Below are 14,725 nucleotides of genomic sequence, written 5' to 3'. Positions count from 1 at the left end.
TTCACACACAGCGAAGCACTTTGCAGACAGCTCGCTCACTCCCATCGTTAAATGTTTTCAGATGGAGAACTGTAAATATTCGGCAGACGTGAGGCTGCTTGGCTCTGGCGATGCGTGTATTTGCTTTCGTGTTTTATCGTGGCTCTTGTTAATCCGTCTCCCCCCTCCCTCCCAGTGTGTCATTTCCCTCCTCTCATATGACTCATGTGCTGGAGATATTATTAACCCACTAGAGGGCCTCGGGCAGCATCCACGTGCCTCGCTAGTTCTCGGAACATTACATAATGACTACGTCTGCCATAGGAATCCTGCAATAGAGACAGGATTTCGAGGAATATGGACTTGTCCACCCCTGGACGTATCCCAGGAATCGGGTTACAAATGTGCAGCTGCAGCCATTCATGTTGCTGGGTCACAAAATAATTGGTCCTTCAGGTTGTAAGATCTTTCATACGTCAGTAAATCGGGGACGTGTGCTGACCTGTTTATTCACTTTAATATGTGTATTCACACATTAGTGGTTTTCTACAGGTCGTGGGTCCTTGGTGACATTACAGAAGCACGCCCTCTTATTGTCCTTGATTACTAACGCAAATTGTAGTCTGTGGGTCCCTGAAAACCCCAGATCCAACCCTGATTGTGTTTGGCGTCATTGGTTGGGCATGCTCTGGAAAAAGTTCATATTCACACTACTCCTGATGAGAAAAGCTCCTACCCCTACCTAGTGCTGTCAGCAGTTTAGCTTGATCATAGCTGCTGACAGTCCTCTTTAAAGGGGTTTTGGTTCGACATCACCTGCAGCCCCCCACTTTAAGGTGTCTGTCAGTTCTCCCTGATTAGAAGACATCGGTGGAAAGAGAAGGGATAGACATGTTGGATTTCAGCATGCTTTTCTGTTCTGAATGGAGAGAAGCTGACCTAAAGACGCCTGGCTGCATCTTATTCCCCCTCTCCCATTTGAGAAAACACGCATGCTCAGCCACACAGTGTTCAGGAATATGGAGGGGAGGGGGGGGGGGGGGGAGACAGGAGGAATGGTCGTCATCCGAATTAGGTTTCTGCCAAAAAATGTTGAAGGTGTATGGTCTCCTTTTTAGAAGGGTTGTAGCACTAAACCACTTCTTTCTCAGTAGAGATGGGGGTCTTTGATATTAGACCACCGTGACCATAAATATGCCATCAGTTTAAAAGATTGAAATACCCCTTTCAGTCCTAATAATGACAGAATTTCTGTAATAATGTAGATAATGACATTTGCTTTGATGACTTGCATCCAGAATATTTTTGAGAGCTTTGGGCAAGGAGCATCACTGAACGGTTTCTCGCCATGAATTGGGTACTATCTGGGTGAGATCTGTATTCATTTTGATTGCCAGAGGTGCATAACCTTTTCTAAAGGGACATTCCCCTTTTCCACATTAAATGGTCTGAATTTATCGGACGTTTATAGTATAATGTTGATTTGCCATAAATGCCTTGAATGGAATTTCACCTTTTAAAGAGGCAACATCTGATGGTAAAAATGCTATTCACTAAGTGCCCCATTAGTACTTGCCTGTCTCTGCTCGTCACTACTCCTTTTCTTTTGAACATGGAAGATACCGGTGAGCAGTCACTAGAGGGCGCTCACATATATCATTAGTCCTGCCCCTAAGGGCTTATTCAGATGGTCGTGTGTGTTTTGTGGTACGCAAATACTGGCTAGCATGTGTTCTGCAAAATGCTGAATGCACACGGCCAGTCCTATGGTGGAAATGCCTATTCTTGTCCACAATTGCGGACAAGAATAGGACATGCTCTTTTTTTTTTTTTTTTCTTTTTTTTTTGCAGAGCTGCGGAACAGAAGTGCGGATGTAGACAGTACACGGTGGGCTGTCCGCACCTTTTGCGGCCCCATTGAAATGAATGGGTCCGCATCTGATCTGCAAAATTGCAGAACGGATACGGACCCATAAATACTGTCGTGTGAATGGGCCCTAAAGCTGTGATCATCCAAGGATAAAGATGGCCATACACATAAGATTAAAGCCCGCCAGGATAGTAAACTTTGGCCTTTTCATGGCCGAAACTGCTTGTTGATGGCATGATTGGCTGAATTCAGACGATCACTTGCCATTGTGTTCAAGCATCAGGGATTTTTTATTATTTTTTTCAATAACTGACTCCCTGGTTGGGCAGTTTTGTTGGTGGGATTGCTTGATCCCATGGATGACTGATCGGCACACTGCGGCTGATCATTATCCCAAATGTATGGCCAGCTTTAGAGAATGGATCCCTCATGCAACAATAGCACTTTTTATTTTTTAACGTTCGGGTTTCTGCAGCAAAGCATGCCTGTGTCCCCATGGTTGGGGACTGCAAAAAATTGAATAGCACGCTGCTTGTGGTCCCGTGGGTCACCTGTTGTGCATCTCTGCTTTAAAGTATGCCATAGATCTCTCACGTAGGTAGATTGCACTTGGTTAGACTGGAGACGTTGATATGGTCACTTGGTCTTTCTTGGCCAGTCTGTTGGGATCAGTTGTTTATATGGATGCATGCAAATCCATCCGTGCTCAATGTGATAACAATCTAGATTAAACGAATGTGTATATGCGACCAGGAGTTAATGTCTACAGATTGAGCGGTCAGCAGAAGCAGAGAGCCTGTTCTGTTGTTTAGCTCAAAATAAGTAGAAGTCAAAAAGAAAAAAAATATTTTTAGAACGTGTCCATAGCCTTTAAAGAGGACCTTTTTTCATATTTTATTTTTATTCTAGATAAATACCTTTACTTGGATGGGTACCCCCCGCTGATGCGGTCACCCTGCCTGTTTTTTTAAAATACCGCTCCTACGCCCCGCTGTGCCCTACCGCAGTTTTCCCGCTCAGTATACTAATACTGAGCATCGGTACAGGGAGGAGGAGACGCCAGGGTTTCTCAATGGGTGTCTCCTTCTCCCTGGCTGTGCCGCGAACCAATCACAGCGGAGAGCAGAGAAAAAATAACTCTCCTCCTCCCTGGCTGTGACGCTCTCCGCTGTGATTGGCTCGTGGCACAGCCAGGGAGAAGGAGACGCCCATTGAGAAACCCTGGCTTCTCCTCCTCCCTGTACCGATGCTCCGTATTAGCATACTGAGCGGGAAAACTACAGGGGGGGGGGTGTAAGGAGCGATATTTTAAAAAATCAGGCAGGGTGGCAGCATCAGTGGGGGGTACCCCGCAAGTAAATGTATTTATCTAGAATTAAAAAAAAGAAACGTGAAAGGTCCTCTTTAATGGTTACGCTCACGTAGGGCTAGGATTGGCCCACTTCTTCAAACCGGACAAACAGTAATGTGGCTGTTTCCAGCTGTAAACGAGAAGAAAATAATTTGATCATTGCATGTGAGGTACGATGTTGAGAAAAGTAAGGTTGGCAGCGGACGGGAAAGTGAATTTCTAAAGTTTTAGTAACGTGGTCTTTTTCGTCTGCAGGAGGATCACTTTCTAGGATTTGGTCCAGATGATGACGTTAAAACTCGCAGCCCCACAAAATCTCCCTCAGGTAATTGTGTTTTTTGGTTTTTTTTATACTATGTGTACATGTGCTTATTGTATTAGATTTAGAAAGTAACTATAGGCCTGGCTGCAGCTCTTCTGTACATGTTTAGAAACTAGCGAAGGAGGGGGATGCAGCTGCATTTTATCATTTAATGAAGCTGCTTTAGAGGGCTTTTACATGTTATAATTTGTGAAAACTTTTACTCGTTTTTAATTTGCAGCTTCCCCTTGGGTGATCTGATTGCATCGGGTCTGGCTGTTGACACTTCTAAATTGACTTAAATTTTTTTTTTTTTTTGTGTGTGTTATTTTGTAGCCCTATTATATTTGAACCTAGTAATGGAGAAGCTTGGCTTTCTGTCACCAGAACTCAAGGCTGTTTTTTTTATCCTTTTTGTTTAATCTTTCAGGATTGTTACTCCTTTTTTTTCTGCGTTTTAAGAATTTTGTCCCCCGCGTTGTGTGTTTCAGATCAGTCAACCCCAAGAAAACCACGTGGCAGGCCCCGTAGCAGTTTATCCAGGAGCTCTGATGCTTCCTCAACTCCTGCAGATAACCATAGCCCTGTGACAAATAAACAGGATCTCAGGCCAGCAGATAAAGCAAAGAAACCAGAGAGTAAACCAGAAGAGAAGAGAAGGGGAAGACCGCCCGCACAGGGCAGTGTCAAATTCAAGATGACCCAGGACAAACGTGAGGTATCGGAACCCGTAAAGACATCTCGAGAAGATAAAACTAAGCGGAGAAAGCAGTCTGCTGCGTTCCAGCATGCTACCAAAATAAAGAAACTCAGAACAGTCATACTGTCTCCAATAAAACCCAAGTTCAAAGGGGAAAAACTGCAAATTGGACGGAAAGCCGCTGTTCAGATTGTCAAAAGGCGTGGTAGACCTCCGTCCTCGGAAAGGTTCAAGCCAACCCCACCTGGAATCATGTTAAAACAGTCACAAGGGGATAAATCACAAAGGGGTCGTAAAGAGGAATCCCCTCAACTCTTAAAAGATGAAGCCAGAGTTTCTGTGCGACAAAGTCCACGTAGAATTAAACCTGTCAGGATCATTCCCACCTCCAAAAGGACTGATACAACCATTGCCAAGCAGCTTCTGCAAAAGGCCAAGAAAGGTGCCCAGAAGAAGATGGAGCTAGAAGCAGCTAAACTGCAAGGACGTAAAGGAGGCACACAGCTGAAGAATATACGACAATTTATTATGCCGGTTGTTAGTACGGTCTCTTCCCGAATTATAAAGACACCTAGGAGGTTTATCGAAGATGAAGATTATGAGCCCCCAATCAAGATTGCTCGACTCGAGACTGCTCCGATCGGACGTTTTAGTGCGGCATCTTGTGAGTCTAGTGAGAAGTCGAGCGCAGCTTCCCAACAGTCCTCCCAGGCTACATCAGATGAGTCCCGATCTAGCAGCCCTAGTGTAGACACCTCAACAGAGTCTCAGGCTTCAGAGGAGACACCTGCTGTAACAGACCCTCAAGAATGTCTAACAGAGATGCCCGTAGCTACTCCTCAGTCAGTTCCAGAAAACAGTCGAGGTGGAGCAAGGAGTCGTCGGATGTCTAATTGTAACAGAAGTTTTAATTCTAGACAGACTAAGAAGATTTCTCCACCTCTTCAGCAGTCCTCTGCATCACCACCACTTCTGAGTCCTCCTGCACCTCTTCAGCCCCCCTCTTCCCTTTCTGAGCACTCAACCTGGGTCATTCCTCCTAATATTCCTCTACATCCACCCTTCCTTTCTGCTTCACGCATGCATGAGAAGAGAAGGTCAATTCTAAGGGAACCAACTTTCCGCTGGACCTCCAGACCAGAATCTCAGTACTTCTCCTCTGCTAAATATGCCAAAGAAGGCCTCATTCGAAAACCCATATTTGACAATTTCAGGTCTCCACCGCTGACAGCGGAGGATGTAGGACTTGCTTCTGCTTCCGGATTTAGCTCTGCTAATGTAGCTCCTGGAAGACTGTTTTCTCAATTACATGCCGCGGGGAGGTTCGATGTACCTAAACGAAGCCCCATACTGCGTGCACCCAGATTTACCCCCAGTGAAGCACACTCCCGTATATTTGAGTCAGTGACTCTTCCGTCATCTGTGGGGCGTTCTGGTGGGGCGTCTTCCATTATTGGAATGGCCTCCCGTAGAAGGAAGAGGAGAGTCTTCAGTCCCATCCGCAGTTCGGTGTCAAGATCACCATCTCACTCCATGAGAACAAGGAGTAGGAGAGAAAGTAGTGGCAACGTGGCAGCATCCCTCATACCTCAGTCGTCCACCTCACTTGCAGGCATCTCTGTCAGTCCTCTCACCGCCAGTGCCTTAAACCCAAGCTTTCATTTCTCTTCCACGTCGACTACTCCAGCACCTGGGGATTCTGCTGAAAAAGGTCAGAAACCAAGGAAGCAAGCCAGCACTCCAGGTGAGCACTTCTCATCCTCTTCCAACAGCTCGGCCGCTCTGTTCCCTTTGTTCCCTTCTAGTCCCCAGATGGATAGAGGACGGAATAAAGGAAGGATATCTGACGAGGCGCCTAAAGAAAGGGAAACTGAAAGATGTAGAGAAAAGGAGCGAGAGAAGGAAAACTCTCATGACTCAAGAAAGGATAAACGTAAGAAGGGTTCAGATGCTGCCAAAAAAAGCAGTAAAGAGAAGAGCGACGGTGAGGCCCTCACCCCTGCAACACCAATAAAACTCCTTTCAAGGAAGAGGACAGTGATGGCAGAGCCCTCTTTAGCGACAAGTCTACCGGCCTTACCTGCAGTACCAGTTCCGGCTAAGAATAAGGTATCCAAGAAAGGCCGTGGGATTTCTGAGAAGCACGATTTGGAAACTGGTGCCAAATCTCCACCGACAGAGCCCCACACAGCTGTCCCAGTCCAACCTGTAAATCCTGTCAAAAGCTCTACAACCACCATTGGCTCCATGTTGGACAAATTTCTTGCCTCAAAAAAGCATGTGGCCAGTCTCTTAAGAACAGCCAAGTGTCAGCTGCAAAACATAGAGAAAAGTAAACTGCGGAAACCAGGAGAACAACCAAAAGCACAGGTCAGTGACGTCAGAATAACTGTCCACGTATGAGAAGTAGCCTGTTGACTTGCGGTATTCAGTTCTTTCCTTCATACTGTATGGGACTGATGAAGATAAGCGAGTACAGCGCTCAGCTTTCTTTGTCAGTCCCATAGGCTTTGAACGGAGCTTGAAAGCTGCTCCATTGACATGAAGGATCCTTGGTTCTGGCGATAGAGACCCCCACTAACCTACCACATATTACCTGTAATAAAGGGATTATGCCATTACAAAAACCTATCCCTTTAGCATAGTGTCTGATTGGTGGTGGCTCGACCACTGGCATCCCTGGCAATCACGAGAACCGGGGCCTGTGTTCCCCCATTTGAGTGGAGTGGTGGACACGCATGCGTGCTTCTGCTTAATTCAGCTGTGGGTCTGCTGGAGAGAGCTATCTGTGCTAGTCTCATAGAGTTGGAAGGACTGTCTCTAAACATGCATTTCCACATGGGACCTCACAGGTTAGACCTTCTACGGGGATAAGTTGTTGCAATGATACAACCCCTTTAATAATAATGTGTACAGTACGCTCCTCCTGGTAGCTGCTACAGGTAGGCGGTGTTATCTCTTTTTAAAGGACATCTGTCAGCAGATTTGTCCCTATGACACTGGCTGACCTGTTACATGTGCGCTTGGCTGCTGAAGACATCTGTGTTGGTCCCATGTTCATATGTGCCCGCATTACTGAGAAAAACAATGTTTTGATATATGCAAATGAGCCTCTAGGAGCAACGGGGGTGTTGACGTTACTCCTAGAGGCTCTGCTCTCTCTACAACTGCCGCACCCTCTGCACTTTGACAGGACCAGGTGTGAGAATGTTTACACTGCCCGGTCCTGTCAAAGTGCAGAGGGCATGGCAGTTGCAGAGAGCTGAGCCTCTAGGTGTAATGGTAACGCCCCTGTTGCTCCTAGAGTCTCTTTTGCATGTATTAAAACATAATTTTTTTCAGCAATGCGGGCACACATGAGCATGGGACCAACACAGATCTGTTCAGCTGCCAAGTGCACATGTAACAGGTCAGCCAGGGTCATAGGTACAAAACTGGTGACAGATGACCTTTTTAAATCTGTGTCTATGCTGGGTATATTATAGTTCTGTATAATAACCCTGACGTATGTAGGCAAAGATGTTGAAAAACCTAGGGAAATAATACAAAACGTGCGCCATAAATTTTTTAATTGCACAATGTGCAACCAGTTTTTTCTGAAATTATTTTAGCTCCTGTTTTGGCGTGCGCAGTGCTGGAAATCCTGTATCATTTAACATTATTTTCCGTGTTTTTGTTACTTCAGGGCCAGGAGAGTGATTCATCTGAGACTTCTGTGCGTGGGCCTAGGATCAAGCATGTCTGCCGAAGAGCTGCTGTGGCGCTGGGACGTAAGAGGGCAGTATTTCCAGACGACATGCCCACACTGAGTGCCTTACCTTGGGAAGAGAGAGAGAAGGTTCTGTCTTCCATGGGGAATGATGGTGCGTCTGTCTCTGTCTAGAATGTAAGCTTTTGACATGTCACTGTTTTGATCGGCGGTGGTCTGGCTGCTCATCGATCGCTGAAGTGAAGGGGCAGAACCGCTCAGTTGAGTCTGTACAAGCCATGCCCACCTCTCCAGGGAGAGCTCAGAACAACTGAAGGGGCACAATGCCCAGCTGAGCACTTCTGCCCTTTTGTTTCCGTAAATGGTGGAGGGTTGCAACACTTAGATCCCCACCAATCAAAATAGGATTTTTTTGTGCTTGGACTACTTTCACACTAGCGGCAGGATGGATACGACAGGCTGTTCACCCTGTCGGATGCGTCCTGCCACTATTTCACCGTGCCGCCGGACTGCCGCTCCGTCCTCATTGACTATAATAGGGACAGGGCGGAGCTCCGGCGCAGCACAGCCGTGCACGGCGAGAGGCTGCCAGACTAAAAGTACTGCATGTCCGACTTTTTAGTCCGACCGCCTCTCACCACGCACTACTGTGCTGCGTCGGAGCTCCGCCCCCGTCCCCATTATAGTCAATGGGGACAGAGCGGCAGTCTGGTGGCACAGCGAAATAGCGGCAGCACGGATCAGACAGGGTGAACAGCCTGTCGGATCCGTCCTGCCACTAGTGTGAAAGTACCCTTACCTGTAAAATCTTTTTCTCGTTGAGTTCATTGGGGGACACAGAAGACCATGGGTATAGCTGCTGCCACTAGGAGGCAACACTAAGCAAAAAAGTGTGAGCTCCTCCTCTCAGCTATACCCCTCCTGCAGACGCTAACTAATCAGTTTGTACAAAAGCAGTAGGAGCAGCCAGGAGAAGCCAACAGAAAACAATAAAAAGGAAGAAAACCGGAGATGGATCATCATCAACAGACATTTTTCTACCCTGTGGAAGAAGGAAATGTAGACCCGATCACAACTAGCGAGAAGGCACCATACCTAGAAGGAGGAATGCTGTGTAGTAAGGGGATGTGGAAAAAAAAAACTAAATGTAGTGTCCCCCGCCCATGCGTCATGTAAGCCGCAGTTGAAGGATGAACGCAAAAATTCCCCCTGGGAAGGGTTCATGCAGTCGTAGCCACGGAACTGGAGTAGCCAGAATATCTATGGGCAGCGCAAAGACTGCCTCGCGGAGGGAGGCGATGGCAACAAGTATGACCTCTAGGGTCAGAGGAGAGACTCCACCTGAAAATGAGGACAACAGAAATAGTCACCAAGAATTGCTGGTAGTGCAACACTCCATCTGAGAAGGAAGAAAACTGGCAATCAGAGCAGATGTTCCACCTACGGAAGGAGTGTGGACGCTGGGCCTGCCAATGACAATCAACCAAATCAGATTGTCCCTCACAGGGACTCAAGGCACGAGGAAAGGTATGAGGTACGGTAGCGGCCTGTTAGAGCTACAGGCCGACCTGGAAGACAGAGGCTGCCACGTAGGCACCAGATACCAATCCAAACTAAGACTACCTGAGGAAGGGGCTAGTGTGACGCAGTCACAGTATCCAGCAGTAGTGCCAAAATACCACCTATGACGGGGGATAAGGCGATTGTAGGTACAGTGTCTAGCAATAGGCCATCCATGGAATGGGATGCCATGCGACAAGGAACAAATGAGTAGTCGTGGTAGACAATGTTGAAGCAATTACTCTACCCAAGAAAGATGGATAATGTAATAGGAGGAACAGTTTCCAGTGGTAGTGGAATTACTCCGCTGACGGGAAGAGGGGAACCGAAAAGATGTACTGGGTCCACTGGTAGTGCAAGCACTACTGGTTGTGCAACTACTTTGTCAATGGGGGAGAGTAATGCTACAGGATCTATAGCGCACAATTGTGGTGCAACTAATCCCCCAATAGGTGGTGGAAAGCCGACAGGACAGATGATATCCAGTATGAGAGTAATTACTCCGCCTGAAGAGGGGTTAATGCAACAGGACGTATGGTATCCGGTGGAAGTGCAATACTCCGCCTAAGGAAGAAGGGTAATGCGACAGTCTGTACAGGATCCAGTGGTAGTGCAATTACTGCCACTACGGAAGGAGGGTAATGCTAACGGAAGCATAGGATCCAGTGGTTGTGCGACTACGCCGCCTATGGAAGGAGGGTAACGGTACCGGATGTACGGTATCCAGTGGTTGTGTAAATATCCAGCCCAATGGAAAGAGGGCAATGCTACCGGACGTATCAGAACCAACAGGATATAAACACCCCGCCGATAGAGGATTACTCTGCCCATGGAAAGAGGATAATGCTACGGACCGTACAGAACCAAGTGGGGGTGCAATTACTCCTATGGAAGGAGGATAATGGCACGGGCTGTACAGTATCCAGCGGTAGTGCTATTACACTGCCTATGGAAGGAGGATAATGCAATGGGCTGTACAGTATCCTGTGGTAGAACAAGTACACCGCCTAGGAAGTAGGGTAGCACTACAGGTTGTACAGTATCCAGTGCAAGAACAATTACTGCGACTATGGAAGGAGGGAAATGCGACAGGCTGTACGGTATCCAGTGCAAGGGCAAATTTTCGTGCTCTGAAAATAGATACGGCCCCTAAACACGCTGGGAGATGTGGCCTAGTATGCCGCAAAGCTGTGGCCTCGCATACAGACGGGGCCAACTCGAAAAACTTCCGGTTGGGGCGGCGATGTAGGGAGGGAGCGGAGTGCACTGGGAAACAAAGAGGCCGGGAGCGGGCATACCGATGCCCCGAGTAGAAAAGCAGCGACCGTCCAAGCAGACATGCAACCACCGAGACTGTCTCGCAGGGCGTGGATGGTATCTGGGATCGGATGTGGGACCGAGGAGGTGAGTCACCGGATACAGGGGCCAAGGTCTAGAAGAAACTACATATATTCCTGTGTTCACTTAGAGAAAACAGGAGAAGGGGGCTCAGGCACAGGGGGGGGGGGGGGTGCTCAGCAGGGGAGGTAGGTAATATACTTACCCAGACTGTTTCTGCCCACCCAGATTCCAGCAGTGTCACCTTCCTCAGTGTGCTGCCCCTTGGGGAGGGCGTCTACACCGGTAACCTGGGGGCCTTCCAGAAGTAGCCAAGGTGACACTGTAGCTGGTAATTAACAGTGGATTTGAGATCCACTGATTCTCCTTGTCCTCCAGAGGTGGGGAACGAGCAGCAGGCTTGAGGACCCGCTGGTCTCCTCCTCTAGTGTGGGAAAAACTGGTGGTGAAAGCCCACCTGCAGCCCGAACCTGAAAATGAAAACGAAAAGGAATAAACTTTTGCAGACCTACAGAAAAAAAATGTCTGCCTCCTACAGACACTAAGCTAAAACTGATTAGCTCTGTGTTGGCAAGAGGGGTATAGCTGAGAGGAGGAGCTAACACTTTTTTTGCTTAGTGTCGCCTCCTTGTGGTAGCAGCGACACCCATGGTCTTCTATGTCCCCCAATGATACGACAAAATGTTTTTTTTTTTTTTTAAGTTTCACATTACTTTTTTTCATGCATAATGTTAGGAAGCACATGGTTACTGTTCCAGAATGTCATCATGAAAGATGGTTGATACATAAGAAATACTCATGTTTTGGTGAAAATTGATATTTTCTTTTTGTTTAGCCATAACCCGTATTTCTGTTCTTTCTGTATGCAGACAAGTCCTCTATAGCTGGCTCTGAGGATGCCGATCCACCAGCTCCACCCCTCAAACCCATTAAACAAGTCACTCGCAATAAGGCTCCACAGGAACCTCCTGTAAAGAAGGGCAGGCGGTCGCGTCGCTGCGGCCAGTGTTCAGGCTGCCAGGTGCCTGATGACTGCGGCGTGTGCACGAATTGCCTTGACAAGCCAAAATTCGGAGGACGCAACATCAAAAAACAGTGCTGCAAGTAAGAATGTTAGACCGTTTATGTAATATATAGTTGTGGTAAGTGTTAAGAAAGTGGTCCCTGAGTTATAGGAGATGTGAGAGATAAAATCTGATTGTCACGTCTGTTTAAAGTGGTTTTTCAGGATTAGGATATCCAATCCTCAGGATAGGCCACCAATATCAGATCAGTGCGTTCTGACTCCCTGCACCACCGCTGATCAGGTGTTTAAAGGGCTGCTGCAGCATCTTCAGTGTTTGCTGTCTACATGCATGCTGTGCCTATGGTAGTGGATCCAGCAGCTTCATCCCTCCTACTACAGATCATGTTGCAGCAGTGCTTCACCAGTATTATCAAGTGAATGGGTCTGCACTTCAATGCCTAGAACAGCCACTATACAATGTATAATAGTTCAAATCTGCCGGCACTCGACCACGGCGTTTGCGCTGCAGCGGGAAGGAGTACAACGCCACGTGTAAATCAAGAAGGGATCCCGGCAGTTGCTATTCAAAGTATTCTTTAAATTTTTGTCATATTGTCTCATGACGCGTTTCGGCTCAATAGCCTTTATTAAGCCGAAACGCGTCATAAGAGACAATATTATGACAAAAATAAAAATACTTTTGAATAGCAACTGCCGGCTGCCGGGATCCCTTCTTGACTATACAATGTATGGCTTTGTGCTTGGTATGTTGTGTGGAGGCTGAAGTGGTCAACGGAGCGCTGCGCCTTCTTTAAACAGCTGTACGGCTGGAGTTTCCAGTAGTTGGACCTCCCATGCTGATAAGGCATGACCTGCCTTTAGTATATGTCAGGGATGCTCAACCTGCCGCCCTCCAGCTGTTGCAAAACTACAACTCCCACCATGCCCTAATGGCTGTAAGCTTTCCAGGTATGCTGGGAGTTGTAGTCTTGCAACAGCTGGATTGCCGCAGGTTGAGCATCCCTGGTATAGGTCATCAGTGTTGGGGTCCATTCACACATCCGTGTGTTTTTTTGCGGATCCGCAAAACACTGACACCGGCAATGTGCGTTCCGCATTTTGCGGACCACACATCGCTGGCACTTAATTGAAAATGCCTATTCTTGTCCGCGATTATATTTTTCGGAATTGCGGATGTGTGAATGGAGCCTTACACTTCTGGAAAAACCTATTTAATTGCCATGTCATTGGGCTATGGCCAGAAATGCAGCAGTGCTTCTCGGAAAGTGAGACGTATAGGAACACACATGAGCCACTGATTTATTTTCTTTTTAACATTTTTGAAGGATGAGAAAGTGCCAGAATTTGCAATGGATGCCCTCTAAAGCTTTTTTGCAGAAGCAAGCAAAGGGTAAGTTGATGCCAAATATTATTTATATTTTTAATATATATATATATATATATATATATATATATATATATATATATATATATATATATATATATATATCTCATAATTGTTAATAAAATAATTAATATATTATTTTTTTTTTTTTTTTATAGCGGCAAAAAGGAAAGAAAAGAAAACCAGAATGGCTGAAAAGGAGGGTGCTACTGTGAAGCCTACCCAAGAACCCGTTCCCAAGACTGTTGTAGCACCGATAACCATTGCCACATCGCCTGTCAGAGAGGAGGCTCCACTTACTCCTCCCCCGCCACCAAAAAAGAGTGATCCTCCTAAGAAGGTTGTAGAGGAGAAACCTGAGGAGGAGAGCCCACCTGCACTAACCGATGAGGTTAAACAGCCTCCTACTGTACGAAAAGTCAGCAAGCAGCTTCACCCGCAGCCTCCGGTCACTCAAATCCCACGCCAAACTAGTCCGCCACCAACACCCTCTCGCAAAGAAGTCCCCAGACCTGCCTCTTTGGAGCCCAGGAAGAAACAGCCTTTTGTCCTTCCGGAGACCGGTGAGCTAAGTTTACCATCACAATATCTTTTATTGAAGCAAACCTTTCTATGTAGAGAGAAGCTTAATGAGCTCTCTGATGAAGCATTCAGTAGACCGAACGACCTCTTTCTATGCCACTTCCTGGGCAACTGACCGGGCGTGAACTCTGTACGTTTACCGCAAATGGTACAGAATATTTAGACCATCTAATCCAAATTACAGGAATCTGTAGCCCTTTTGATTTCCTCAAACTTGGGACACTGGAGCCCCATTCTGGTGATAATGGGGGTCCCAACGATTGAAATCCCTCCATCTACCAGTTTTCACCTATACAGTGGATAGCCATTAACTTGTTCTTCCAGTAATAAGTGCGGTGATAGACCATTATTTCTAATATTTAATGCTAGGAGCTGTTCTGGCGCATATTAAACGTTCCGTATTCACAAAGTGGTCCAAAAGTGAGCCGGGAAACTACTGGCTTGTCAGTTTACTTTCTTTTGGGAGTAATGTCCCTTTCACACGAGCGAGTGTTCCGCACGGGTGCGATGCGTGAAGTGAACGCATAGCACCCGCACTGAATCGAGACCCATTCATTTCAATAGCTCTGAGCGTTTTTTTTTTTTTTTCCATGCATCAATTCTGCAGTGAGTGAGAATCGCAGCCTGTTCTATATACTGCGTGAAAACGCAGCCCTGACCTCATAGACGTGAATGGGGCTTCAGTGAAAAATGCAATGCATCCGGATGCAGTCCAAATACAATGCGTCTTTCAATGATGGTTGCTAGGAGATGTTTGTAAATCTTCATTTTTTTAAATATTGTTTTCACTCGTTTGAAAAAACGCTTTGCACGCATAAAAAAAAAATTAACGCAATCGCAGACAAAACTGGCTGCAAAACGGTGCGAGTTTCACTGAACGCATCCTGACGCAATCCGTATCTTTCGTGTGAAAGAGGCCTAAAG

General features: G+C 46.7%; 1 protein-coding gene across 1 annotated transcript in view; it reads left to right on the top strand.

Annotated features, from left to right (window-relative positions):
• The first annotated feature begins 3,375 nt into the window (after positions 1–3,375).
• Positions 3,376–14,725, top strand: part of KMT2A (lysine methyltransferase 2A) — an 87,457-nt gene continuing 76,107 nt past the window's right edge. Inside the window, exons 1-7 of the mRNA XM_044291275.1 lie at positions 3,376–3,387; positions 3,456–3,525; positions 3,993–6,571; positions 7,887–8,064; positions 11,678–11,912; positions 13,161–13,225; positions 13,378–13,782. Of these exons, the coding sequence (XP_044147210.1) occupies positions 3,376–3,387; positions 3,456–3,525; positions 3,993–6,571; positions 7,887–8,064; positions 11,678–11,912; positions 13,161–13,225; positions 13,378–13,782 (3,544 nt within the window). The remainder of the gene's footprint in view (positions 3,388–3,455; positions 3,526–3,992; positions 6,572–7,886; positions 8,065–11,677; positions 11,913–13,160; positions 13,226–13,377; positions 13,783–14,725) is intronic.

This window comes from Bufo gargarizans, chromosome 4 (genome assembly GCF_014858855.1).
Source record: "Bufo gargarizans isolate SCDJY-AF-19 chromosome 4, ASM1485885v1, whole genome shotgun sequence".
In the NCBI taxonomy this organism is placed as follows: Eukaryota; Metazoa; Chordata; class Amphibia; order Anura; family Bufonidae; genus Bufo; species Bufo gargarizans.
The sequence above is the reverse complement of the archived record's forward strand: the minus strand, read 5'-3'. Positions and strand labels throughout refer to the sequence as shown.